The sequence below is a fragment of the Leucopleurus acutus genome, assembly GCF_964270905.1.
Source record: "Leucopleurus acutus genome assembly, chromosome: 19".
Classification (NCBI taxonomy): domain Eukaryota; kingdom Metazoa; phylum Chordata; class Mammalia; order Artiodactyla; family Delphinidae; genus Leucopleurus; species Leucopleurus acutus.
In genome coordinates, this window is record NC_139161.1 from 22,367,868 (window position 1) to 22,392,171 (window position 24,304).

General features: G+C 53.2%; 1 protein-coding gene across 2 annotated transcripts; it reads left to right on the plus strand.

The window, feature by feature from the left end:
• Positions 1-426: 426 nt before the first annotated feature.
• Positions 427-10,744, plus strand: CDK5RAP3 (CDK5 regulatory subunit associated protein 3). Of its 2 annotated transcripts, XM_082859849.1 has the most exons (15): positions 427-536; positions 761-806; positions 3,184-3,315; positions 3,597-3,697; positions 4,053-4,101; positions 4,733-4,911; positions 5,137-5,273; positions 5,434-5,578; positions 5,950-6,060; positions 6,976-7,060; positions 7,632-7,720; positions 9,039-9,244; positions 10,157-10,328; positions 10,419-10,441; positions 10,518-10,744. In XM_082859849.1, exons 1-15 carry the CDS (start codon positions 531-533, stop codon positions 10,657-10,659), a joined length of 1,623 nt encoding a protein of 540 aa, XP_082715975.1. In that variant the 5' UTR covers positions 427-530; the 3' UTR covers positions 10,660-10,744. The 2 variants fall into 2 exon arrangements, with proteins under 2 accessions (XP_082715975.1, XP_082715976.1); XM_082859850.1 differs by having other exon boundaries at positions 10,419-10,649.
• The last annotated feature ends 13,560 nt before the right edge of the window (positions 10,745-24,304 follow it).

The following is a 24,304-nucleotide window of genomic DNA, read 5'->3' on the forward strand; positions in this document are numbered from 1 at the left end:
TGCCTATTACATAAACTGAGAAGGCAATGGGTGACAAGTGCCACAAGAGACCAAACTACGATCGATCGATCGACGGTAAAGCAAGGCAAGGAGAGAGAAGGCATTTCTAACGACCTCCAGGTTCCTCACGGGGGCGCTAGGACCTTGTCCGCAGACGCGTTAATCCTTGAGCAGACGGCTCTACTCCTGCCTGGCCGGAAGCGGCCGGGATCGGCTCTTGGGCGTCGCCTGCCGCAATCGCGTCGCCACTGCAGCCCTTTCCGGGAGCCCCCGCCCCTCCGCGGCCGTGAGCCCGCCTCACGCCTCCCATTGGCTGTCTCCTCTTCTCCCGCCCTTCCCGAGCTCAGCCACTCGGAGCCCCGGGGTGGGTGGGGCTTGAAGCCCGGGTGGAGCGCGCGCCCCGATTGGCTCTGAGGAAGGCGGTGACGTGGCCGGAGGAGACCTAAACTGAGGCTCAGCCACACCACCACTGGATTAGTGATAGGCGGGGCGGGCCCGGGTCGGCGGCCGGAAGCGGAAGTGGTGGAAAGATGCAGGTGGGGGAACAGTAGCTGGGGAGGTGGGGGGCTGGGTTGGGACCCCTGAACTGAGTTCAGCCCGCCCGTCCCTGACCTGCTTCCCGGGCTACCTCCGGGGCGCGGCCCTCCCCGGCCCGTCGTGCTGGCCCCGCAGGGTGGTGGTTGGGTCGGTGAAATGAGCGCGCGAGTGGCTTGTTCGCTCCCAGGACTCACGCCCCCTTCCCCGCCGTGTTTCCCGCCAGGACCATCAGCACGTGCCCATCGACATCCAGACCAGCAAACTGCTCGGTAGGAGGGGGCACCCCCGCTCAGCCAGCTGTCAGGGGGAGGCCTGGCCCCTTTGCCCCCTGTCACCAACAGCTGGAGCCCCGACATCCCAAGGCCCCTGTTGAGGCGTTGACCACTCGCCCTGTTCTATGCCCCCATCTGTGGCCGGATTGCCCCGCTAAGAGGAGCAGGAAGGAAACAGACATAGAGTCTGTACTTGACTTGTGTTTTCTACTTTAACATTTATAACATGTGTTGTCAATCATATCTTTCAGGCACAGAGAGGGTGAGGTGAGGGCTTACCTTAAGGATGGTCAGCTACTGAATGGCAGATCTGAAGTTAGAACCTAAGTCTGTCAGGTTCCAGTATCTATGCTTTTTTGTATATGCCGGAAAAAACCCTTTTTTTAAAAAAAAAAAAAAAAAAAGGTTCCATCTCCCCTTGATTTTAGGAGGAAGAGGAACATAGATCCAGTTGGAAAAAAAAAACCTTTTAGTGGCCAGGTCATCTCCCTGCCATCTGTATCTGATCTATATACCTCCTCCCCAGTTCAGAGCCAGGGAAGGACCTCTTCATTCTGACCCCTCCAGGGCCACGCACAGCTCCTGGGTTTGTTTTCTTTATATATATATATATATATATATATGTATTTGTTTATTTTTGGCTGCGTTGGGTCTTCGTTGCTGCGCGTGGGCTTTCTCTAGTTGCGGCCAGTGGGGGCCACTCGTTAACGGTGCACGGGCTTCTCATTGCGGTGGCTTCTCTTGTTGCGGAGCACGGGCTCTAGGCGCGCGGGCTTCAGTAGTTGTGGCACGTGGGCTCAGTAGTTATGACTCGCGGGCCCTAGAGTGCAGGTTCAATAGTTGTGGCGCTCGGGCTTAGTTGCTCCGCGGCATGTGGGATCTTCCCGGACCAGGGCTTGAGCCCGTGTCCCCTGCATTGACAGGCGGATTCTTAACCACTGCGCCACCAGGGAAGCCCTGGATTAATTGTTTTGATGCTGGTTTGTCATTAAGATGACATCTGTTTGCCTCATCCCTTTGCTTCTACTTCTGTGACATCTACAGACTTATTCTTTCTGAAGATTTTAGAGGAATACAGTGGAGGGAATATAACTGATAACTAGTGTGGGCCCTCAGTGTTTGACCAGCTGGCAGATTTATTAACAAGGGCAAGGTGGCCACTTAGTGGAGCTTCTTTAGTTTTCTTGCAGATTTGTCCCAGCTCTTCAGCACACGTACACTCTTTTTTTGTTGTTGTTTTTTCGGTATGCGGGCCTCTCACTGTTGTGGCCTCTCTCGTTGCGGAGCACAGGCTCCGGACGCGCAGGCCCAGTGGCCATGGCTCACGGGCCTAGCTGTTCCGCGGCATGTGGTATCTTCCCGGACCGGGGCACGAACCCGTGTCCCCTGCATCAGCAGGCGGACTCTCAACCACTGTACCACCAGGGAAGCCCAGCACATGTACACTCTTGATGTCATGAAAAGGACCAATAAAACAACAGCCATTTATTGAGGGTTTATTCTATACAAGGTGCTGTTTTATGTGCTTGACATTATGAAAATGAAGATCACTACAATTCATTGAGCCCTTGCCATGTGTCAGACACAGCTCTCAGTGTTTTACCTTCATTCCCCCTTGTACTCAGTATCTTTATCATCCCCATTTTACATGTAGGGAAGCTGAGGCACAGAGAGGTTGAGAGACTTGCCCAAGAAAGTTAGTAATTAGAAGCCAGGACCATCTGACCACAAAGTCTAGCTCTTAGCTCTCTCCTACTGAGGAAATGTACATGGCTCTTATCCACCTATACCCTCTACTAAAAACACAGATCTGGGCCCAGAATCCAGGAGGTCAGTCACATGGGTATTCATGTGTGCAGGATGGTACTTCACTGGTAAGAAGAGACCAGTGTTATCTAGTCCTTAGGGCGCTGTAGGTAGTAGGGGCTTTGCAGTTGTTCATTCATCTGGTATTTGGCATAACCATCTTGTATTTTCCATTGTCATGGTTAATCCCAGCCCTGAGGAAGTGGAAGTTGAATAGCGTCTGCTGTCAGTAAGAAAGATATAGTTATCCGTGGAAGCAAGAATATCATGGAGAATATGGTCCATATTGGCACTTTGATGTCAGGACCAATTTAAAGTTTTACTTTATCCCTGTGTTGAGGCAATTGCTCTATAAAAGTCACACTGCGGATGAAGTCAGGTTGCCAGAGTCTGTTTAGCCCCAAGCATCCCTTCGGGCCTGTCTTCATTCCCATCTTCCCGTGACCCCCACACCTTAACCAATATGAATACAACTTTTAGCCAATGCCTTAGCATATTTTACTTGAATCAGTGATGGAATTTTGGCCATGGGAATGGAAATGCTGTGATTTGGGTGCTTCTCCTGTAGACTGGCTGGTGGACAGAAGGCACTGCAACCTGAAATGGCAGAGTCTGGTGTTGACCATCCGAGAGAAGATCAATGCCGCCATCCAGGACATGCCAGAGAGCCAAGAGATCGCCCAGCTGCTCTCTGGATCCTGTGAGTGCTTTGGGGCTACATTACTGGACCCCACCCCTTTCCTGGGGTGGTACATATAAGCTGAGCTGCTCCCTTTCCTTTAGCCATAGGGCTGACCCCTAAAGAAAGAGAGGTTTTTATTTGGGGTATAGATGCTTGTTTCTTTCAACACAAAATGATGAAGGGGAGAGCTATGCCTGCTAAAGTTACTAGCATATACGTGAGTCAGCCATGCGTAATGGCCACAGTGGGTGGGGAAGACACTGTAATTCTCAAAGTCTTTGTTCTTCCTTGCTTTCCAGACATTCACTACTTCCACTGCCTAAGAATTGTGGAGCTTCTCAAAGGCACTGAAGCCTCCACAAAAAATATTTTTGGCCGGTATTCTTCACAGCGAATGAAGGCAAGTGTGGGCGACGGTGGTAACACGCAGCTGGAGACCTCCAGTCCAGGGGGTCAGAGCCTGTCTGGTCTCGCTGAGGATCCAGTGGAGACGCTTACATAGAATATCTCCTCCACTTTCTCTCCGTCCCCACAGTTTATGCCAAAAGTAGATCCTACTCCTGGCTTTACATTTGCTTTGGGGATCGCTTGTCGGCACCACACTCTTAAAATAAAGTGGGTGGTCCAGCCAGCATTATGGAGGAGGACGAGGAGATGCAGAGACTGGGAGAGCCTCCCTGGCTGGGGGACTGAGCTGGGATGCACTTAGCGGCTGCTGAGTGCTGTTCAGGCCCACTTCCTGTTTCTTTTCTTAGGATTGGCAGGAGATTGTAGCCCTATATGAGAAGGACAACACCTACCTAGGTAAGGTGGCCCAGCCCAGGAGTCCCAGTATCCATGGGGAGGCCGACTCCCCAAGTTCTGAGGCAGTGGGCTTCTAGGAGGCACAGTTCACGTGGGGGAAGAGGCTGGGGTGTAGATGTTTGTGAGGTGGGAAAATAAATTCCACGAAGCGTGTTGGGAGGAGGACAACCACCAAGCAGGTGTGTGCAGGTCTTCCACCAGTCACCTCCTGGTGACTGACTCGTCCACTGAGCACAAGAGGCACGGGTTGTCCTGGGAGCTGTATCAGGGGCCTGAGGGAGTAACTAAAGGGCTGACTGTAGTTCGGGTTGTGTTTTCTAATAGTATAAATAATTGTAATAGCTAATGTTGACAGAACACCTACTAAATGCAAGGGATTGTACTTGTGTTTTCTGTGGGTTCTCTCTCTTGATCTTCACGATAACTATTATTGCTCCTGTTTTATAGCTGAGGATTGGATTAGAGAGGTTAAATGACTGTCTTAGGTTCCACAGCCAGGAAGGGGAAGAGCTGGGAGGCCAACCCCGTGCTCTTCGCCACCCGACTGGGGTATGTTTGTGCGTGTCCTTGGGGCATGCCTGCCTTATGGTGTGCAGATCTGGGGTGAACTTCCTGGGCCCTTATTTCTCAGTGGAACTCTCCAGCCTCCTGGTTCGGAACGTCACCTACGAGATCCCCTCCCTGAAGAAGCAGATCGCCAAGTGCCAGCAGCTGCAGCAAGAATACAGCCGCAAGGAGGAGGAGGGCCAGGCGGGGGCTGCCGAGATGCGGGAGCAGTTCTACCACTCGTGCAAGCAGTATGGCATCACGGTGAGCGGCAGGTTCTTGCCGTGGCAGGAGGACGGACACCTGGGGCCTCTGTCTGTCTTCCTGGGCCCAATGCCTTTGCTTCTGGGAAGGGCTTCCCTCTCAGCCTGGTTGGGCCCTTCTCAGGCCATTTTCTTGCCTATCTCTAATGTTCAGGCGTATGCTTTAATCTGTTGTACTCTGCTTCCCACCACTTCTGTCTGAGCCCACCTCGTGGATCCTCTCTAGGGGGACAACGTCCAAAGAGAACTGCTGGCCCTGGTGAAGGACCTGCCGAGTCAGTTGGCTGAGATTGGGGCGGCGGCCCAGTCCCTGGGGGAAGCCATCGACCTGTACCAGGCCTGTGTGGGGTTTGTGTGTGAAAGGTACTGAGGGCCTGTTTCTCCCCAGCGGGGGGGACAGTTTAGCTACTTCCCCAGCTGTGCTCTCTCCACTTGTATTTTCCCCACATGATATTTGAGAGTCGGGGCCCATGCTGGTCTCATGAGTGGGCAGCAGGAGGGTCAGCTGCCTGTTCCGTTGCAGCCCCACAGAGCAGGTGCTGCCAATGCTACGGTTTGTGCAGACGCGGGGGAACTCCACGGTGTATGAGTGGAGGACGGGCACGGAGCCCTTGGTGGTGGAGCGGCCGCACCTCGAGGAGCCCCCTGAGCAGGTGGAAGAAGACGCGGTAAGACAGGCCTAGTAAGAGCCGCTTCCTCCCCTCATACGCCGTCCACACCCCACTTGAGTTCAGAGTCCAGAGGGAAGAAAGGGGTAAGAGACTAGGTGGAAGGGCCCGGAAGGCCCTACCCCTTTATTTTTCTGGCTTTCTTGAGGCCAGAGAACAGATGAGCTCGGAAGAGGCCCAGCAAGCTGGTCAACTTTGAACTGGGACCCCTTCAGTCCCCTGAGCTCTCTGAAGATGGGCTCTCCTTTGGGAACTTGGAGGCCATTATGCTTAAACAGTGCACTCCCTGCTGAAGCAGCTGAGGCCTAGGGGAAGGCAGGCCCCTTTATTCACCCATCTTCTGCGAGCTAACACTTTTTTCCCCCTTCCAGATTGACTGGGGCGACTTTGGGGTGGAGGTGGCGTCTGAAGGAGCTGACTCTGGCATCTCTGCCCAGGCTGCTGGAATTGACTGGGGCATCTCCCTGGAATCGGACTCAAAGGTTAGGATGCCCTCTCGGTCCATCTCTCTGAGGACTTTCTGTGATTGCTGCTTTGGTGATAAGAAAAGTGTTGTCTCTGTCTTTAAAGACATCACATGAAGTTCATAGTTCGTGGACCAGGTGTAGTCCAGTGTGGGGCAGAGTTTCCAAAGTGACATATCAGAGTTTTGACCTCTTTCTTATGGTGTTCGGGGCAGGTGTGGGGATATAGGCAGGTGGTACCTACATGCATGGGCCCATAGTGCCATCTTTGCCACCTCCATCAGGGCTGCAATGTGCTGTCATTGAATTTTTTTTTTTTAGAGGAATTTTTTTTTTTTAATTTATTTACTTTTGGCTGTGTTGGGTCTTTGTTGCTGCACGTGGGCTTTCTCTAATTGGCGGTGAGCGGGGGCTACTCTTCGTTGCGATGTGTGGGCTTCTCATTGCGGTGGCTTCTTTTGTTGCAGAGCACGGGCTCTAGGCGTGTGGGCTTCAGTAGTTGTGGCACACGGCCTTAGTTCCTCCGCGACACGTGGGATCTTCCTGGACCAGGGCTCAAACCCGTGTCCCCTGCATTGGCAGGTGGATTCTTAACCACTGCGCCACCAGGGAAGCCCCATCATTGAACTTTTTTTTTTTTTTTTTTGCGGTACGTGGGCCTCGTACTGTTGTGGCCTCTCCCATTGCGGAGCACAGGCTCTGGACACACAGGCTCAGCGGCCATGGCTCACGGGCCCAGCCGCTCCACGGCATGTGGGATCTTCCCGGACCGGGGCACGAACCCGCGTCCCCTGCATCGGCAGGCGTACTCCCAACCACTGCGCCACCAGGGAAGCCCCCATCATTAAACTTTTGAGGGCTTTGGTTTATTCCGGCTCCCTTTGCTGGGGAAAGTTCTCCCAACACTGCTGGGGTTCTTTACTCTCCACCCAGGAAGCTGGGGGTGCTGAGATAGACTGGGGAGACGATGCTGCTGCTGCTGCTCTGCAGATCACCGTGCTGGAAGCCGGAACCCAGGGTGAGTGCACCCCTCCCTGCAGCCCTGGCAGAGCCTGCCCCCGTGTCTCTAGAAGCACAGAAAAAGTACACTACCATGATTGGGCTTCTCAGACGTTTACCTGTTTTTTCAAAATCATGATGATGTGAGTTCAGGCAGATGGAGAGAAGTTCTTAAAATTAAATCTAGAAACTCTCAACTTTTTGGATACTGAATGTGGGTCAGCTGTTCTCTGGGGAGGTTCCGAGAGGGCTGATAGGCTCTGAGGCCTGACCTGGTCCCCGCTCCCCACAAGCTGAGAGTAGGGATCTGAGCCACTAGAGGGCAGTGCAGGATGAGACTTCATGTCCACTAGAGCGAAGGAACTTTCCATTCTTTGGAACTCAGCTCCGTGGTCCTCCTCACAGACTTGGGTTGGCATTAGTGCCTGATTAGGGCTGAGACAAATGGGAAAGGGTAACCCTTCCCACTTGGGTTGGAACAGGAAGTGGCCTTAGTGCAGTGTCTGTGTCCATATTAACCCACCAGGACTTCTCAAACTGAGAGTCTTCTCCAGTCCTCAGCAACTTTATCACTTCTCTCTTCCTGGCAGCTCCCAAAGGTGTTGCTAGGGGCCCAGATGCTCTGACACTTCTTGAATACCCTGAGACCCGGAATCAGTTCATCGATGAGCTCATGGAGGTACCTTTGTCCTCTGGGTGATGCGGGGGGGAGGCCTGGCACCAGCATAGGCGGCATCGCTCCAGATACCTTACCTGACCCTTCCTTTTTGTGTAAGGGTGCTGAGCACTTTCCCTGTTCTGGAGCAGGGACTCACGTATTAGGAGGCTCCCCCATTCATTCAGCTGTGTTTATCATGTACTTCCTAAGCCCCTGGCACTGTCTTGAGGTGCTGAGCAGCGGACAAATCAGTCTTTGACCTCATGGATCTTATATCCTAGTGGGGAAGGCAGACAAGAAACAAGAAAAACAAGTGAAATATGTAGTATGTCAGGTGTTAACGTAAGTGCCATGGAGAAAGAGAGCTGGGGAGGGAGATGGGGTTACTGGGAAGGGCTGCAGTTTTATGTTGGTGGTCAGAGAAGGCCTTGTTGCCAAGGTGACCAGTAAGTCAAGACCTGCAGTGGGTGCAGAGAGAGCCATGCTGATATCTGGCAGAAGAGCTTTCCAGGCAGGGGGAGCAATGCAGAAGCTTTGAGGTGGGAGGTGTCCTGCACGTGTGATGAACAAGGAGGCCACTGTGGCTGAGCAGGGGAGCTGGGGGAAGTAGAAGAGCCCGGAGAGCTGAAGGGAGTTGGAAATTTGGCTTTTACTCTGAGGGAACTGGGAAGCTGTTGGAGGTTTGGTGCGACATGTTCTCCTTTGTGTTTTAGTGTCATCACTGTGGCTAAAGTATCCAGCAGCCTAGAGTAAGGAGCCAGTGTTCTTGGCTCTTCTTTCTGGGACTGGGAAGCAGGGGGCTTGTCTTTGTTAATCTCTGGGTCTGTCCACTTCTCGGTGGCCTGCTGGCTGGGGAGGGCCTCATGGAAGGCCTTGTCCTCGGGAGTCTAGTTCAAGTTTCCATGGTCCAATAAAAGTGACAAGATATGCGGCTGGTTCTCAGATTCTTCCTAGCCTTTTCTTAATCCAGGGCTTCTCAAACATGGATTCCTATTCCCTGAATCTCATTCTTCCCATGGAGAGAAAATACCTTCACTGGGCAGAGAGAACCCTTTGAATCTCTGCATCGTAGTTATGTGCTGCATAGCCTGGGAGGAAGGAGAGGGGTCCAGGGCCAGGTAAGGCCTGAGACAGCAATGAGGGACTGAAGGGTGATGGTGGAGGCTGCCCCAAACTCCCACGTTATAGTTGGTGAGTTTCTAGCAATAAAAATGTTCAGAGGAAATACCTGCTCCTCAACCAGCATCTAACCCTCACCTTATTCTTCATTTTGACCAGCCTGAGGGCCTAGTTTCTGAGTTCTTTTCTCGGTTTGAACCAAGTCCTCTTCTGTCCTCAGCTTGAGATCTTCTTGTCCCAGAGAGCAGTGGAGATGAGTGAGGAGGCAGACATCCTGTCTGTGAGCCAGTTCCAGCTGGCTCCAGCCATCCTGCAGGGCCAGACCAAAGCAAAGATGGTCACCATGGTGTCGGCACTGCAGGATCTGATTGGCCAGCTCACCAGTCTTCGAATGCAGCACCTGTTTATGATCCTGGCCTCACCAAGGTCTGGCTTTCCCCTTGATGTTGGGCTGTTCAGGGCATGCTGCAGGGCCCTGCCATCTCGGGCAGCCCTGACTCCTTTTTTTTTTCTTCTATAAATGTATCTTATTTATTTATTTATTTATTTATTTATTTATCTATTTATGGCTGTGTTGGGTCTTCATTGCTACGCATGGGCTTTCTCTAGTTGCGGCGAGCAGGGGCTTCTCATTGCAGTGGCTTCTCTTGTTCCAGAGCATGGGCTCTAGGCACGTGGGCTTCAGTAGTTGTGGCTCACGGGCTCTAGAGCGCAGGCTCAGTAGTTGTGGCTCACAGGCTTAGTTGCTCCACGGCATGTGGGATCTTCCCAGACCAGGGCTCGAACCCGTGTCTCCTGCATTGGCAGGCAGATTCTTTTTTTTTTTTTTTTTTTTTTTGTGGTACGCGGGCCTCTCACTGTTGTGGCCTCTCCCATTGCGGAGCACAGGCTCCGGACGCGCAGGCTCAGCGGCCATGGCTCACGGGCCCAGCCGCTCCGCGGCATGTGGGATCTTCCTGGACCGGGGCACGAACCCGTGTCCCCTGCATCGGCAGGCGGACTCTCAACCACTGCGCCACCAGGGAAGCCCCAGCCCTGACTCCTTGTTTCCTCGTCTCCATGACCCCTTAGACCTCATCCCTGCCTCCCATAACTGCACCATCCCAACTAGGGATGGCGGTTCTCTTTGGAGCAAGATGGGGTGGTTTGAGGTATGTAGGCAGAATCTGCTTCCCCTGTAGGATGGGGAAGTGGGAGTGGTATTCCTTGCAAGAAAGGATTGAAGGATGTGGAGGCTGAGAGGTCAATTAGAGACTTGGTTTCCTGAGCCTCAGCAGTTGGATGGGGACACCCAGGTTGCCCAGTGACACCAAACACTTACCTGAGTGCCCGGCCCAGGTATGTGGACCGAGTGACTGAGCTCCTCCAGCAGAAGCTGAAGCAGTCCCAGCTGCTGGCTTTGAAGAAAGAGCTGATGCTGCAGAAGCAGCAGGAAGCCCTTCGGGAGCAGGCGGCTCTGGAGCCCAAGCTGGACCTGCTGCTGGAGAAGACCAAGGAGCTGCAGAAGCTGGTGAGACAGGGAAGGCAAGCCTGCCCAGTTGCTGCAGAATGAGGTCCCTTTGCCTCTGCTTCCTGCCCACTCCGTATCACTGTCTTTCAGATTGAAGCTGACATTTCCAAAAGGTACAATGGGCGCCCCGTGAACCTGATGGGAACCTGTCTGTGAGATGCTCCCCGTTCTTCCTGCCTGTCTTCTCAGCCTTCAGGATGGAGGAGGGACAGCCAGGGGCCCTTCCCAGCAAGAGACCAGGGTGACTGGAGGACGGAAAGCCCCAAGATGGAACCATCACCCAGATGGTTACCTTGGCACTCACTGTACTCTCTGCAAGAAGCTGTCTTAATTGGTCCTGTGACCCATCAGCCTCAAACCACAGCTTCTGCTCTTCCTCATTATCTAGTTGGACTTAATAAAAGAGGAAGGGACTCTTGTTTCACTACTGATAGTGCCGTTTTCTGGGCCTGGGGTTGAGGCTGCATGGGGTTCTTGATCCTGTGGAGTGCCAGGTTGGGGACTTTTCCTCTTTGCTTCTGGTGACGGGGGTGAGCCCCGATTAATATCTACAAATGGTTCAGCAAGGGGCTCTGGGGTAGCTGAGTCAGCTGGGCCCCTTTCTCTCCATAGCCAGGCCCAGACTGCCCGACTCGGGCCAGAAGCCCAAGGGGAGCAGTCAAGTGGCAGCCTTGTTGGGGCCAGCAAAGCTGTATTTTCCTTTTAATCACAGCTTACGTCTAGGCAGAGGGAAAATGTGGTTTGCGGAGGAAGGGTCTGATAAACAAGGTGGAGACAGGAGTTGTCACCTTCACAAGCTGCCTGTCCACTTCCTACCCATAACTTGCTGCTCTGTGATTGGGTAGAGCCCACCCCAGGCTAGCACCCTTCTCCCCGGCCACCTACCCATCCCCATTTCCCAGGAAGGGTAGGGGTTGGGGGTGGCCAGCAATTCGATTTTAATTTCATAGCAGAGCAGTTGATTCATGGCTCTTTGTCGCTGGCGTTGACTCCCGTAATGACTTTCCATCAAAATGAAAAGTGGAGTGACACCACTCATTATTCCTGCTGCTTGTTATCTCAGTTCTGGGGAGGGCCGCCCCCTCCCTGCTGCCTTTCAGCCGTCCTGGACAGTGAGTGATGGCCCCTATTAATCACCGACCCCGCGGACTCCAGCGGACACACGCTATCCAGAGGAGAGAGAGATAAGGCGGCATGAACTGCTCGAAGCCGCTCCTATCAATTAATGTCAGCCCATCACTTCCCCCCAATCTTTGCCTGTTCACCTCCCTCCTTTTGGGGGGATTGAAAGTCTAGGAACTGAAGATGGAAAAATATTGGTATGGAATGTCGAGGTAAAACTGTCCTTGGAATAGAAGGACATCGAGGGGCCTGAGCGGGCTGCATCCTGCCCTCAGCTGCTGTGAAGGCTCTCGGCGGGGGGCGCTGTCTGCGTCTCTCAGTCCCTTTCTCTCTGAGAGAATGTCCGCTACCTCCTGGCCCACCTGTTTGGCGGCTGGCTCCACCAGCCTTCTGGCCTGCTCCTGGCAGCTGCCACCAGCTCACCGAGGCAAGCTACGCCTGCCCACTCTAATGCCCCTCATCCAATCACCAGCTATTACATGGGCTCTTCGCTCGCTGGCGCCCAGCTTTGGGGAGAAGCCTGTGGTCATGTGACCATGGCAGGCTGGGTTCAGGCCTCCGAAGCTCTTGCTTCTGCCCTCGCAGAGGAGTGCATTGCTTGCCTTCTCTGCCCTGCCTGGGGCCGACGGGGGACATCGGATGTGCTGAAATTTGGCCATCTTTGCAGGACAGGAAGTGGGTTTAATAGAAGGTTTTCTCAGCAGAGTTTGGCCACCTTAGTAAGCAGTGGGGCTAGGGGACTGTTCTCTCAGAGGAATTGGGCTCATTTCACTGCTTATCTGGTGAAACGAAGGCCCACTCAACCCCTAGGTTCATGTAACTGGTTTCTTAAAAGCCTTTGACTCCATAACATTGGATTTATTCTCCAGAATCTTTAGCCCCATTTAGCTTTGACCCTGTGCTTTGCTTCCTGGGTCCCACTTTCCCGACCACCCTATGGCACTGAAGATCCCACCTGGCTGTTTGACCCCTCAGGAGGGCAGCTCTGTGTCTTTCTGATCTGCTCCCAGATTTCCCTGAGCGTCACTCTGATTGCATTTAGGTTCCTGTTTGTTCGTCTCAGAGTCGCCTCAGAAGTTGTGAGGATTAAATGAGTTAATGTGCACAGAGGTCTTAGAACAGTGCCTGGCGCAGAGTAAGTGCTCGCTGGAGAAATGTGAGCTCTTGCTTTGGGTTTGTGAAACAATGCTAAGGACTCTTCATTCTGTTTCCTTCTTGGAAGGGGGAGGTGAGAGGTTCCTTGTAGAGCTTGAAGACCAAGTTCTGAGCAGTCAGGTTTCTGGAATTGCCAAAACAAACAACAGGGAATTCCTGGGCGGTCTAGTGGTTAGGACTCCACGCTTCCACTACCAGGGGTCCGGGTTCCATGCCTGGTCGGGGAACTAAGATCCCTCAAGCCACATGGCATGGCCACAAAAATTAATAAATAAAAATTTTAAAACAGGGAGAGAGAAAGAGCAGATGAGCCCAGATTACACCCTTGGAATCCTTAGTTTGATGCGAATTGTATTGTGAAGAACACATTCTACTTTTATCATTACTTCAGTGCCGCCTCTTCCCAGAGAAGATTTAAGGCTCTCACTACTTAAGCTAAGTCCAGTCATTACCTGCTTCAGATAAGGAAAGAGTCACCTTTCCAAAATCCTCTCACCCAGCCAAATCCAGCCAATGCCCAAGCCTACTCACCACCTCTCTGCTCAAATGAAGCCTTTCTTCCTGCACAGACGCTACTGTGTCCTTTCGAAGTCTCGTTCTCGAAGCGTAGGATCCATTTGCACTGCAGCCCACGACGGTTGACCGTGAATGTGGCTAAGTAGATGCTAATGATTACTCATCTGGGTTCCGGCTGCCCACTGAGGGCTTGCCAGGGAGACGTGGGGTCCTACACATCTAGAACTAGTTTCCCAAAGCCAGTGCGGGGCAGGGGGATTCTCTGCATCATTCAGGCCAAAAATCTCACTCATATGATCTGCTCCAGAGAACTGGCCTGGAGCTGAGGACCAAAAAAACAAAAGCAGATCCCAGGCCTTGGGGAACAGGAGCTAATCCTGCTCTCTCGTGTCTCTCTTTCTCCCTCGTTAATTCTACAGGTGTTGCTTACACAGTTTCTCCCCTAGAAACAGATCCTGCGGCTCTTCCTGCCTTTTCATCCACCCGCCTGTCCTGTTACTACAATTCTATTTAATCTTTTTTCTTTTTTTAGCTGCACCATGCAGCTTGCAGGATCTTGGTTCCCCAACCAGGGCCCGGGCCCTCGACAGTGAAAGCACAGAGTCCTAACCACTGGACCGCCAGGGAATTCCCCTATTTCCTTTTTTTTTTTTTTTTAATTAAAAATTTTTTTTTGTTTGTGCCATGCAGCTTGTGGGATTTTAGTTCCCTGACCAGGGATTGAAGCCGGGCCCTTGGCAGTGAGAGCGCCGAGTCCTAACCACCGGACCACCAGGGGATTCCCATCCCCTATTTCATCTTTTTTTTTTTTCCCTATTTCATCTTCTAATTGCCACTTGTTTATTTTCCTCTCCTCCCCATTCCTGTACACACACACACACACACACACACACACACACACACACACACAATCTAATAACAGTAACAAGAAGACAGCAGGCAAAGCAACACGGTAGTGATTAGCATCTTCTCTAGATCTAGACTGCCTGGGTCAAATCCTGGCTCTGCTCTTGCTACCAGTGCGACCTCGGGTGAGTCCCTGGACCTCTCTGCACCTCATTTCCTTCACCAGTGAAATGAGGACAATACTACCAACCTCAGGGTGGGTAGCTGTGGTGAACGTGTGCAGCACCCAGATGGTGCCTGACACGGGAAGACTCACCTGTCAGCTTGTGAGGGGTGGTGGACTGCAAATAGCCTGGACTGAGGTTAGAAACCTGTGTTCGGGTCCTGGTTCCATATGTCCCAGATATCCTGACATGTCCCAAACCAACCCCATTATCATCCCCGTCCCACCCTGCATCCCTCCCTGATATCTGCTATTTCTGTTCTATCAACAGGCTCCCAGTCTCTGCTGGCTCACCTCTAATCCACCTTTCCCATGTGCTTTGTCACCCTAATCATTTCTCTACTTAGAAACTCTGATGCCCCCTCAGCTCCCCAAATTCCTAGTGTAGCAGGCCAGCCCTTGATATTCGAACCTCCCCCTAACTTTCCGGCCTGGGTATCCACCCAAAACAGCAAACCCACGTGTGTCCCCAAACCTCTTCTTTGCCCCTCCTAGCCTTTCTGACCCAGCTCAGTTGAGGCCCGAACGCATCTCTGTGGACATTGCCAGTTCCCAGGCAGAATGAGCCCCTCCCTCCTTGGCAGCATCCCTGAAGCTGTGTGTAGATGCCCTTCGGGGAGCACCTATCAACTATACGACAGTGCCTTCGTATGGTGTGCGCCCCAGACTGAACTGCTTAAGAGCAGGGACTGGGTCTTGCTCATTTTTGTGTCCCCTTTGGAATCTCAAACTTAACTTCTCCAAACTTCAGTTGACTTAAGTCAACTGGGCCTCAGCTGACTTTGCCTTCTAAAATGTTATGCTCACGTGGCTCACAACTAAGCAAAAAAAGAAAAGTCCCATAAAGAAGTTTGGGAAGGAAATTGGGTTTAAGCAGGCTTTTAAAATGAACCAACGGTCAGACTAAAATCCAATCCACAGCTGTCTCGTGAGTATGCCTGGCCTGAGAGGATCTCCTGGGCCTGCCTCTCTTCTCTCCCTGCTTGGTTGAGGGCTCTTCTAGAGAGGGGAGCTGCTGTCCCAACCTCTTGCAGATCCCATTGCTTCATAGACCCAGGTCTGCTGCCGAAGCTGGGGTCACCACCCCCACCCCCACCGCTTACTGAGTGCTGCCCACATGCTGGGCTCTGAACAAGCTGTTTTGCTCCCCGAGTCATCAGGCCCCAGGAGCTGCTCCCAGGCTGCAAGGCAGATCCCAGGGCCCAGGAGGAGGGTGTCAAGCCTGCTCCAGGGCTAAGAAGCCCAGGGTGCCAGCTGACCGCAGATCTCCGTGTCCTCCAGATGCCCTTCCTCTCAGGTGGTGGGTACATCGGCCCTGAGTAAACTCTTACCTAGCCTGCCTGCCACCCTCCTCTCATTCCCCAGGCTACAAAGAAAACGAGTTTGAATATTTAAACTTCTCCTGCGTGTCTAAATAAAAAGTTCTGCACTATTTAACGCCCCAGCTATCCATAAGTGTCGGGAGCTGCCCTCTCCCTTCCAGCCTTCCCCTCCCTCCCTCTCGCCCAAACCTCGCGCAGCAAAGCCATTTGTCAAAGCCCTGCCGCAGGCTGCGCTTGGCTGTGTCTGAAAGGACAAGCGCCCCACAGGGGGAGGCGGGGGATGAATGAAGGGGCTATGCAAATTGCTGCTTAATCTGCAGAGAAACACCCAGGCTTTGGGGAGACGCTCATTACTTCTTTTAACTGTGATTAACGGGCAAATTAAACCCAAGCCCTTAACTCTCTCCCGGCAGAGGACTCGAACGCAGAACCCTGGGCCGGTGTGGGTGGAGGGAGGCACTTGTCTGTAGCTGCGGCCCGGGGACCAGGATCGAGGAGCACAAGGGTTGCCCCTTAACCATCGTCATCGTTGTGGGGTAGGAGAGAGGGGAGCCCCGAGTGGCGGGGAGCAGATCCAGCAGAACTTCACACGTGGGGAAGGGGGTACTCCGTGCCATCTTTTGGGTTTCTTTCAGCCACTCGAGAAAGAACAAGGTCGTGGCCCTGGATTTGCTGCCCTTCTTTTCCCTGACCAAAAAAAAAAAAAAGTGAGAGAGCCCCTTAGGCCTCACCTGCCAGGACCTGATGATGGTGTGACCAATGCGGCTTTAGCCGCAAACCTGGGGCTGGAAACATGTGTCTAGGGGGCCTCCAGAAATTCAACTCCAGAAATGACCTTGGGCCCAGGGAGGAGGGCGGAGGACTGTTTTTATGGGAATAGAGACCCTGGGAATAGTCTTGCCACAGGTTATACAGGTCATAAGTTTACACGGTCGAACACCCATGTTAGAAGGGATCAAAGGTCCAAGGCATCTCTCTCTGTTTCTTACTCCATCCGTGTGTGTGTGTGTGTGTGTGTGTGTGTTAAAATACCTGACCCAGCTCAGAACATAAAATTGACCACTTTAGCCCTTTGTGCAGGGACTTCCCTGGGAGTCCAGTGGTTAAGACTCTGCGCTTCCACTGCAGGCAGCACGGGTTCAATCCCTGGTCAGGAACTAGGATCCCACATGCCACGTGGAGTGGCCAAAAAAAACCCCCAAAAAACCCCTTTGTGCAGGTACATGGCATTGTGCTTTCAGTGGCATTAAGTGCACTCACATCGTTGTGCAACCATCCCCACCACTCGTTCCATCTGATTTTGCAGATTATCTAGCTGTCCCATCAGACCTATAGTCACCTCTAACAAAAAGCAACAAGTGAGGCAGAACTCTATAGGTAGAAGAGTTCTGTTTGAAATGGAGAAAATTGGGGAACGCCAGCTGGAGCACCGGTGGTTGAAAGGGAGGCCTCATGCTCAGGAGGCAGACTGGGTGGAAATCCTGTAGGGACTCCCCGTTAAAGGCAGGTCCCCTAAGCCCGAGTGATTAGGAGGTGAAAGATGACATACAATGGTGACGGACTGTCTGTCAACCTGACGGGGCCGAGGAGAGACATGGCCCCGTATTTATTTTGTCGTCGTCGAGTGGATCAGTAGGTCTGTCATAGAAACCAGGCCTGACAGCTCTCTCAGCAACTCAGCTCTCTTCTCTTAACTCCCGCATCCCGGCTCCACCATCTATTAAAACATCCCGGGCTGTCAGGGATATTAAAAGGCTCTGTCACTCCTTCTTAAAACAGTCATAAATACAATCTGGACACGAGCATTTGGGCAGGAGCCCCAGTGCTGAATGGGAAGAGACAACAGCAGCGACGCCTGCCTTTCTTGACAGCCAAGGCTCAAACGAGGAGCCCTGGACTCCTCTCCTTTTTCTCTCAAATGCAAGAATCAGGGCCGTCTCCAACATCTGCTGAAGCCTGGCATTTTGAAACAACTGTTCTCGAGCATAGGATGTTGCCTTTGTTAGCGTGACCACAAGCCTCATGTTATCTCTGCTGCCCGGAGCACCCAAACTGCACCTGTTCTAAATGTTTGCCTGTGCAGCTGCTTCCTAAGCCTCCGGACGCAGGGCAGTGCGGGGAGGAACCAAAAGGTAACGAGAGAGCTCCAAGTTCTTCTTCTTCCATGATGGGATTTGCCTTCTGTCCCTCTTCTATCCTCCCTGCCCCATGCAGCCTCATGACTGGCCAACCTTGGAAGGAGAGCCTTAGGCCAGAGGCTTCCCAGAGTACAGGCTGGAACTTGTAATTTTTGCCCAATTGGAGGACCCCAGTCAGCCCTGAATCCTTTTTTTGTGGTAGGGGAGGGCGGCATCTCAGTTCCCCGACCAGGGATCAATCTCAGCAGTGGTTGAGATTGCCAAGTGGTCCTAGCCACTGGACTGCCAGGGAATTCCTTGGCCCGGAAGCCTTGAGTCTCTCCAAACTATGGAATCACAAATCTTTCTGCCTGGAAACTTCTGGCTTTCAAAGAGGGCATTCCTTTCCTTTCTACATTTCTGATAAGAACACATGGCCCCTGGCTTCTTGCTAGGAGCTAGCCCCTCTTTTCAAGAACATCCTATCTGCAATGGAGGACATTTCTCCAGGTTGCTGCAGGGATACCAAGGCATAGGGCCAAAGACCAGCCACAATCCCCTGGCAAATTCCGACCCTGGGCTCTATCTCTGTCCGTTGGGCTAGGTATTCACCAAATGCCTAGTTTACAGAAACATACAAAGGCCCTGCGTTGACATCAGGGCAGCACCCAGGACACTGGCATCTTGAAATGCCCTGTCTTCTGCCCACCCAGTGTTGCGTTCAATGGCTGGAATCACTTCCCATCCCAGTACTTCCAGTTAGCTTTGGATATTTTTGTAAACTATGGACTATTATTTTTTTTCCCAACAAATTTACCTTCTCAGCAGCTTTTTCCAAATAGTTCATGTCAAGGAGTGTCAGACTTCTATCCTTTCTTTCTACAAGATGCATTACATGCCTACCTTATTCGGTTGTGCAGCCCCAGAGGGCAGAACTAAGCCTGTGTGTGGACGTAAGAGGAAGGCAGGTTTCTACCTAATATAAGGAAGCCCCTTATGGCAACCAAAGGTGCTCCTCAGAGCACACACAGGTGAGACGGTCACCATCACTGAGGACCTGAGGCTGACGCGGGGTCAATACCTGGTGGGGACGCTGCAGAGGATGGGAGATTGGGTAAGATGACTCTGAGAGTCAAGGACTGGGGGCACTTGGTATGGCCAGAAGCTCGACAAGGCCTAGCAGCTGTTCACCAGCTGCCTTCCACGTGGCCATGTTCAAAGGTAATCCCAGATGGTCGGACCCCTCACCCTCAGAGGTCACAGGGCCAGCTGCAGGGTAGTGGGCAAGCCCTGGTAGCCCCCAGGCAGTGTCTGTGACCCGGTGGGCAGGATGCGGAGAGGCTGCCATGAGAGAGAGCTCCCTCCAGCCACTTGGGTAGAGAAAGCTCAGCGCTTTTCCCTCTGGCCGGCTCCCCTCTTCCTCGTGCTGGCTTCTACTCCCACCTCCTGGCATCTCCTCCCGTTTTCACCTGCCTTGCCTTCTCCCTCCCTTCTTTGCTCGCCTAACCCCCTCCCCTCCCCCCACCGGCTCCCTCATCTCCATGGCGATAAAAGGGGAGGTGGGGCGAGCTGTGCCCTGTATTTTGAGTCGCTCCATAATAGCTCCTTTCTCTGGAGACACAGGGGCTGCCTGTGGAACTAATCTCCCCCTGCCCGTCAGCTCACAAAGGGCCGGGGAAGCCCCTCCCTCAGGCCGGCCGCCCCCAGTGACCCCGAGCTCGTTTCCGGGTGCGCTTCCAGCCCTCCGGGGCCTGCAGCTGGGCCTCTCTCACGGGATCCTGCACACAGGCAGGGTCACCCCAGCTGACCTCCCCTGAGGACAGAGGTCAAGCCCCCTCTGGGGTCTCTAACGTGATTGGAAGGGAGCTGAGGCAGGGGGAGGGGGAGGAGCATGGGGGAGGGAACCTTCTCTTCTAATGTAAAATTAAAAGACTCCCTGTGCCTTCCTGTCTGTGCCTGTCTCTGGCTGGGTCGCCTGGCCTAGGACCCCACTCTTGGGAATCTGGGCATCTTAGACATGAGTTAAACTCCTGACAACGGGGCTTGGTCAAACCTGATCCCGGAGTACCAGAATCATAAAAATCTTGGCATGGGAAGTGGGAGAAGCTGCCTGTATGGGGCAGCTGGGTGTGCAGAGTCAGCCCTGGTTGTGACTGTGGTACTTGCTAGCTACAGTCTGCCTTTAGACCCCTCTGGGCCTTGATATACTTAGTTGCAGAGTGGGAACCACCAACCTCGTGGGTAACATACTCAGTGAGATCATGCACATAACATGTTTCTCAGCTTAGTGCCTGGCTCAGAGGAGGTACTCAGGGTACCAGAGGTGTGACTGTATTAGGCAGGAAAGAGTTCTCCAACTTCAGGAATGATCTACTTAGCTCAGGCCAGGAATTCCCATACCCGGAGAAGAAGAATATTCGAGGTGGTGTAGCTGGTGAAAACACAGACTGGGAAGTCAGAATGGCTGGGACTCAATCCCAGATCCACCACCTACCAGCTTTAAGACCTCACTTTGCTCACTCATAGAATGGGATAATAATAGTACCCACTGCCCAGGGTTATTATGAAAATCAAATGGTTTAACACATGCAAAGTGCCCAGAGGGAAACTAGCTCATTGTCTATGCTTCATAAATGTTCATTACGAGGGTTATTTATGTTATTATTATTGGATCTCTGTGGACCTGATTTTCCAGAACAATGCTTATTTCAAAGGCTTTGTCCCTAGAAGTCCCCTCTCTTTTCCATGTCACACAGCACATTCTGATTTCTGGCAAGGAATAGACGGTCACTCTCACTTGCTTGGCTGATGAAAAAAAGGCCCATTTTGCCTATACAGACAGCGGCTCTAAACAAGGGACACAGCTAAGCCAGAAGGGAGTCATTGGCCCCTTATAAAATAAGGCCAAGTAAAAGATAGGAGTTCAGAAAGGTCGAAGGAGGTCTGGTGGGAGCTGTTGACAGCTCTCCTAACCCGCCCAACTTATTACTAGCATCATTTCAAGAGATAATTAAATGTTCTCCCTCGGTGGCCCTGTTTGTTCCTGCAGGGAAAAATAAATAAATAAACAAACCCAGCCATCCTGACCAGCACCTGCTTTAGGAGAACTTCACTTGCTAGTTTTTAATGACACAGTTATTAATATAACTGTCCTGGCACCTCTTCTCCATCTGATCACTGGTGAATTATGGGCCTTGAATTCTGATTGCAGCTCCCATTACTGCAAACAGTTCCACTCTGTCCTGACAGGAAGGAAGAGTCAGCCTTTCACGCACAAGGAGAACTCAGAGGCTGGCGCGGGGCCTGCTGTCCCGGAGTTGGAAGCAGGAGAACTTGGGTGAGGGGTGGGGCAGGAGGGTGAGAAAGAACCGGCCAAGGTGGGGCAGGAAGTCACCTGTCAGGTTTGTTGTGGAGAGAGCACTTGACTGGGAGTCGGGAGACCTCACTTCAGCACCGTCTTTAGTTCTATGATTCAGCCCAATCTCTCACTTTCCGGGGCCTCATTTCTTCACCTATAACATAAGGATTTTTTAAAGTTATTTTTTCCCTTTGCCATTTTTAAGCATTTATAATGTGCCAGGCACTGTGCTAAATGCCTTATGTTAATAGTATTATTATTGTGTTTTTTTTCTTTCTTGCCACGCCGCGCAGCTTGTGGGATCTTAATTCCCCGACCAGGAAGTGAACCCAGGCCCTCAGCAGTGAAAGCACTGAGGCCTAACCACTGGACCACCAGGGAATTCCCAGTATTATCTTATTTAACAAATTCTCATAACCAATGTGTATGATAATGCTGGTTTAATCCCCATTTAGTAGATAAAGAAACTCAGGCTCCCAGAAGTTCAAAAGCTCGCCCGAGGTCACACAGCTGGTAAGCAGGGATGCTGGTGTGCAACCTCGATTTGTCTGACTCCAGGGCCCAAGCCCCTCACTGTTAGGCTCCGCTGCCTTCTGGGGACGGTAACACCTGTCCTTCCACCTGGCAGGGTGGGGAGACTCAGACACGCCCATGGCAGTGGAAGGGTGCTGCTGTCAAGTGCACAGTGGTCACACACATGGTGATATAAAAGGCTTTTCCAACGGAAGGCAAAAGAAGAGGTTGCGGTGGGATGAACTGAGATTAGAGGCATGGACAATCAGAGGAAGCTGGCAACATCCCCAGGGGACTGAATTTAGCAATGAGCAGGCCACACCATAGCAATACTGCCTTTGGAAGAACACGTGATAGTTGATTCAATTTGTCAATGAAAGAGAAGACTATTCTCATGTTCTGAGTCTTCCCACCCTTATTCAAGGTGTTTTTGATTCTGGTCTTGTCTGGTCATCCTCAGAGGCTCTGAGCTGAGCAGGGCTCTGGTCCAGTTGAGGGGGCAGATGCTGCTGTTTCCTGCTACCCAGGACTCTGGTACCACGAAGGGCTGACAAGCCTGGAGAAGGTGAGGTCCCCAAGGAGAAGCCCCCCTTAGGCCCTGGGAGTTCAGCCGCAGTGGGGAGTTGGTAGAGCTGGCATGAGGGTACAGAGGTGGCCAGGGGCTGTGGAAGGTGGGGACGGACCCCCCACCCCCCGACTCCATGCCTTTCCTGCCCTGGCCCAGGTTTGCTGGCCACGCGGGGCAGCCTCGAGCTGAGGCTGGCTGCTTGGTATTCTGCTCAGGCGCCTGCGTCCGGCCTCCTGGCTCCCCTGCCGGAGGGCCTCCTCCCCCAGCCCAGCCTGGGCCATGCATTATCCTCGCAAGATTGAGGGCCTAATGGAGGCGATCAGCACGGAGGGAGCCACTCCAGCCAGGCTCGGGAAGGAGGGCAGAGACATGCTAGTCGGTGCCTCTGCCCACCCTGAGATCCGAGTGCACTGGAGGGGGTCCCTGGGACTGGCGAGGGGATCCTGGCACCTCCTCCGGGAGGACTCTGGACTTCAGTCCAAGAGATGGCACTGCAACAACCCCTCTCCTCCTCTCCCTAGGATACCCTGGCCATCTGGGGCCCCTGAGGGGAGACCCCAGCCACCACCAGCTCTCCTGGAGGACTTTCTGCTGGCTGTGGGGAGGGCATGCCCCCCTCCCCCCACACCCCCCCACACCCGCCTCCCCGCCACACCCGCGCCTGACTGCCAGCTGGCCGGTCTTCCCGAGCCAGCGCTTCTCTGCCCATTGTTTCTCGGCTCTCCTCCCACGGTGGGAGGTGGGGGGCTGAGCCGGACCCCCCCAGGTTGGGAGCACAGGGCAGCCCCTCCCCTCCCTGGGCTTCAAAGGCCCCGAGGGATGACGAACCCTTGCCCCTGTGGGGCCTCTCCTCTGGGAGCTGTGAGGGGGGGCAGCTGCCCCCAAAGCAGCATTCAGCAGCTCCCTGGGTGAGCAGACAGGCGATCCTGGGCATGTAGGAGGTCAAATGAGGGGAGGTCCCGAGGCAGAACGCCTGGGAAAAGCCCAGGGATGGAGGAGAGGCCACAGAGGTGATACCAATACTGTAACAATACTCTTACTACCAAGAGCAGCTAAAACTCAGTGAACACTCATGGTGGGCCAGGTGCTGTGTTTTCCATCCATCGTGGCGTTTCATCCTCATAGGAGCTGGGTACTATTAGATCTACATTGCATAGAGGGAGAAAATCAGGCTCAGAGAGGTTGTATCCAACCCGGGCTCACACAGGGAGGATGTAAACAAGACTTGGACTCACACTGTTTGACTCTGGAACCCTGCTCCTAACCACAGTGCTGGGCCACTGTAACAGGCAGCTTTGAGGGAAAACAGGACGGGTCATGGGCACGCACTCCAAAACACTCACCTGACTTTGGTCACATCAGCAAGATAGTGTTTCTTGCCAAAGAGCATCCAGGGATCTAAGAAGCAATTTTTTCACCGAGCCCACATAGACAGGGATTCTCTTCCCTCTCCTTCCAGCCCTTCTCCCCCTTCTAAGCTTCTTATTTCTCCTGCTCTCAGGCTAACAGTCTCTCCTCCCACCATCTGCTCCCAAGATGGCCGACACTGCCCACCTTGCTTCCCCGGGGATGGATGGGTCCAGGACCCATCCCTCCCCCAGGTGCCATAATTTGAGGGGCTGCCCAGCTGGAATGGACCCAGGGCCTCCCCAGGCTGCCCTCTCGCCCCTGTGAGCTAGCTGGCCTCTGCCCTCTGCCCTCTTCTGCCATTAACCCTGTCACCTGCCGGACATCAGCCCCCGGGCCCAGTCTGTCAACCGTGGCCAAAGATGGATGGGGGGCGGCTGGGAAGCATAAGCAGTGACCCCTTAATGAGATCTGGTGGGGGAGGGCTTGGCTCTATCAGGCAGCAGCAGGGCCAGGTTGGCGATAAAGGCCCTTGTTGGGTGTGACCCGTGTTCCTTCTGTGGAGGGAACAGTGGAGTGAGAAGCTGCAGGACAGGCTTGGGATTCTGTTGCCACTTCCCCCCACCCTCCCTCCCCTCTACTGGCAACCAGACTGGAGCGGGGAGAGATGGGCAGAGGCTGGGAAAAAAAGATGATTCCCTCACCTCTCATTCCTTCTCCTTGGCACCATGACCCCAGCACCTCAGGAAGAAACACAGACACAAAGAATCTCTAGGAAACAGGAGGCCAGCTGCCTGGCTGGGGCAGCCCCAAGGCAGTCCCGGGAGACTTCACGTCTCCTATCCATGTACAGAGAGATCGGAGGGCGGGAGCCTCTGTGGGGTATTGT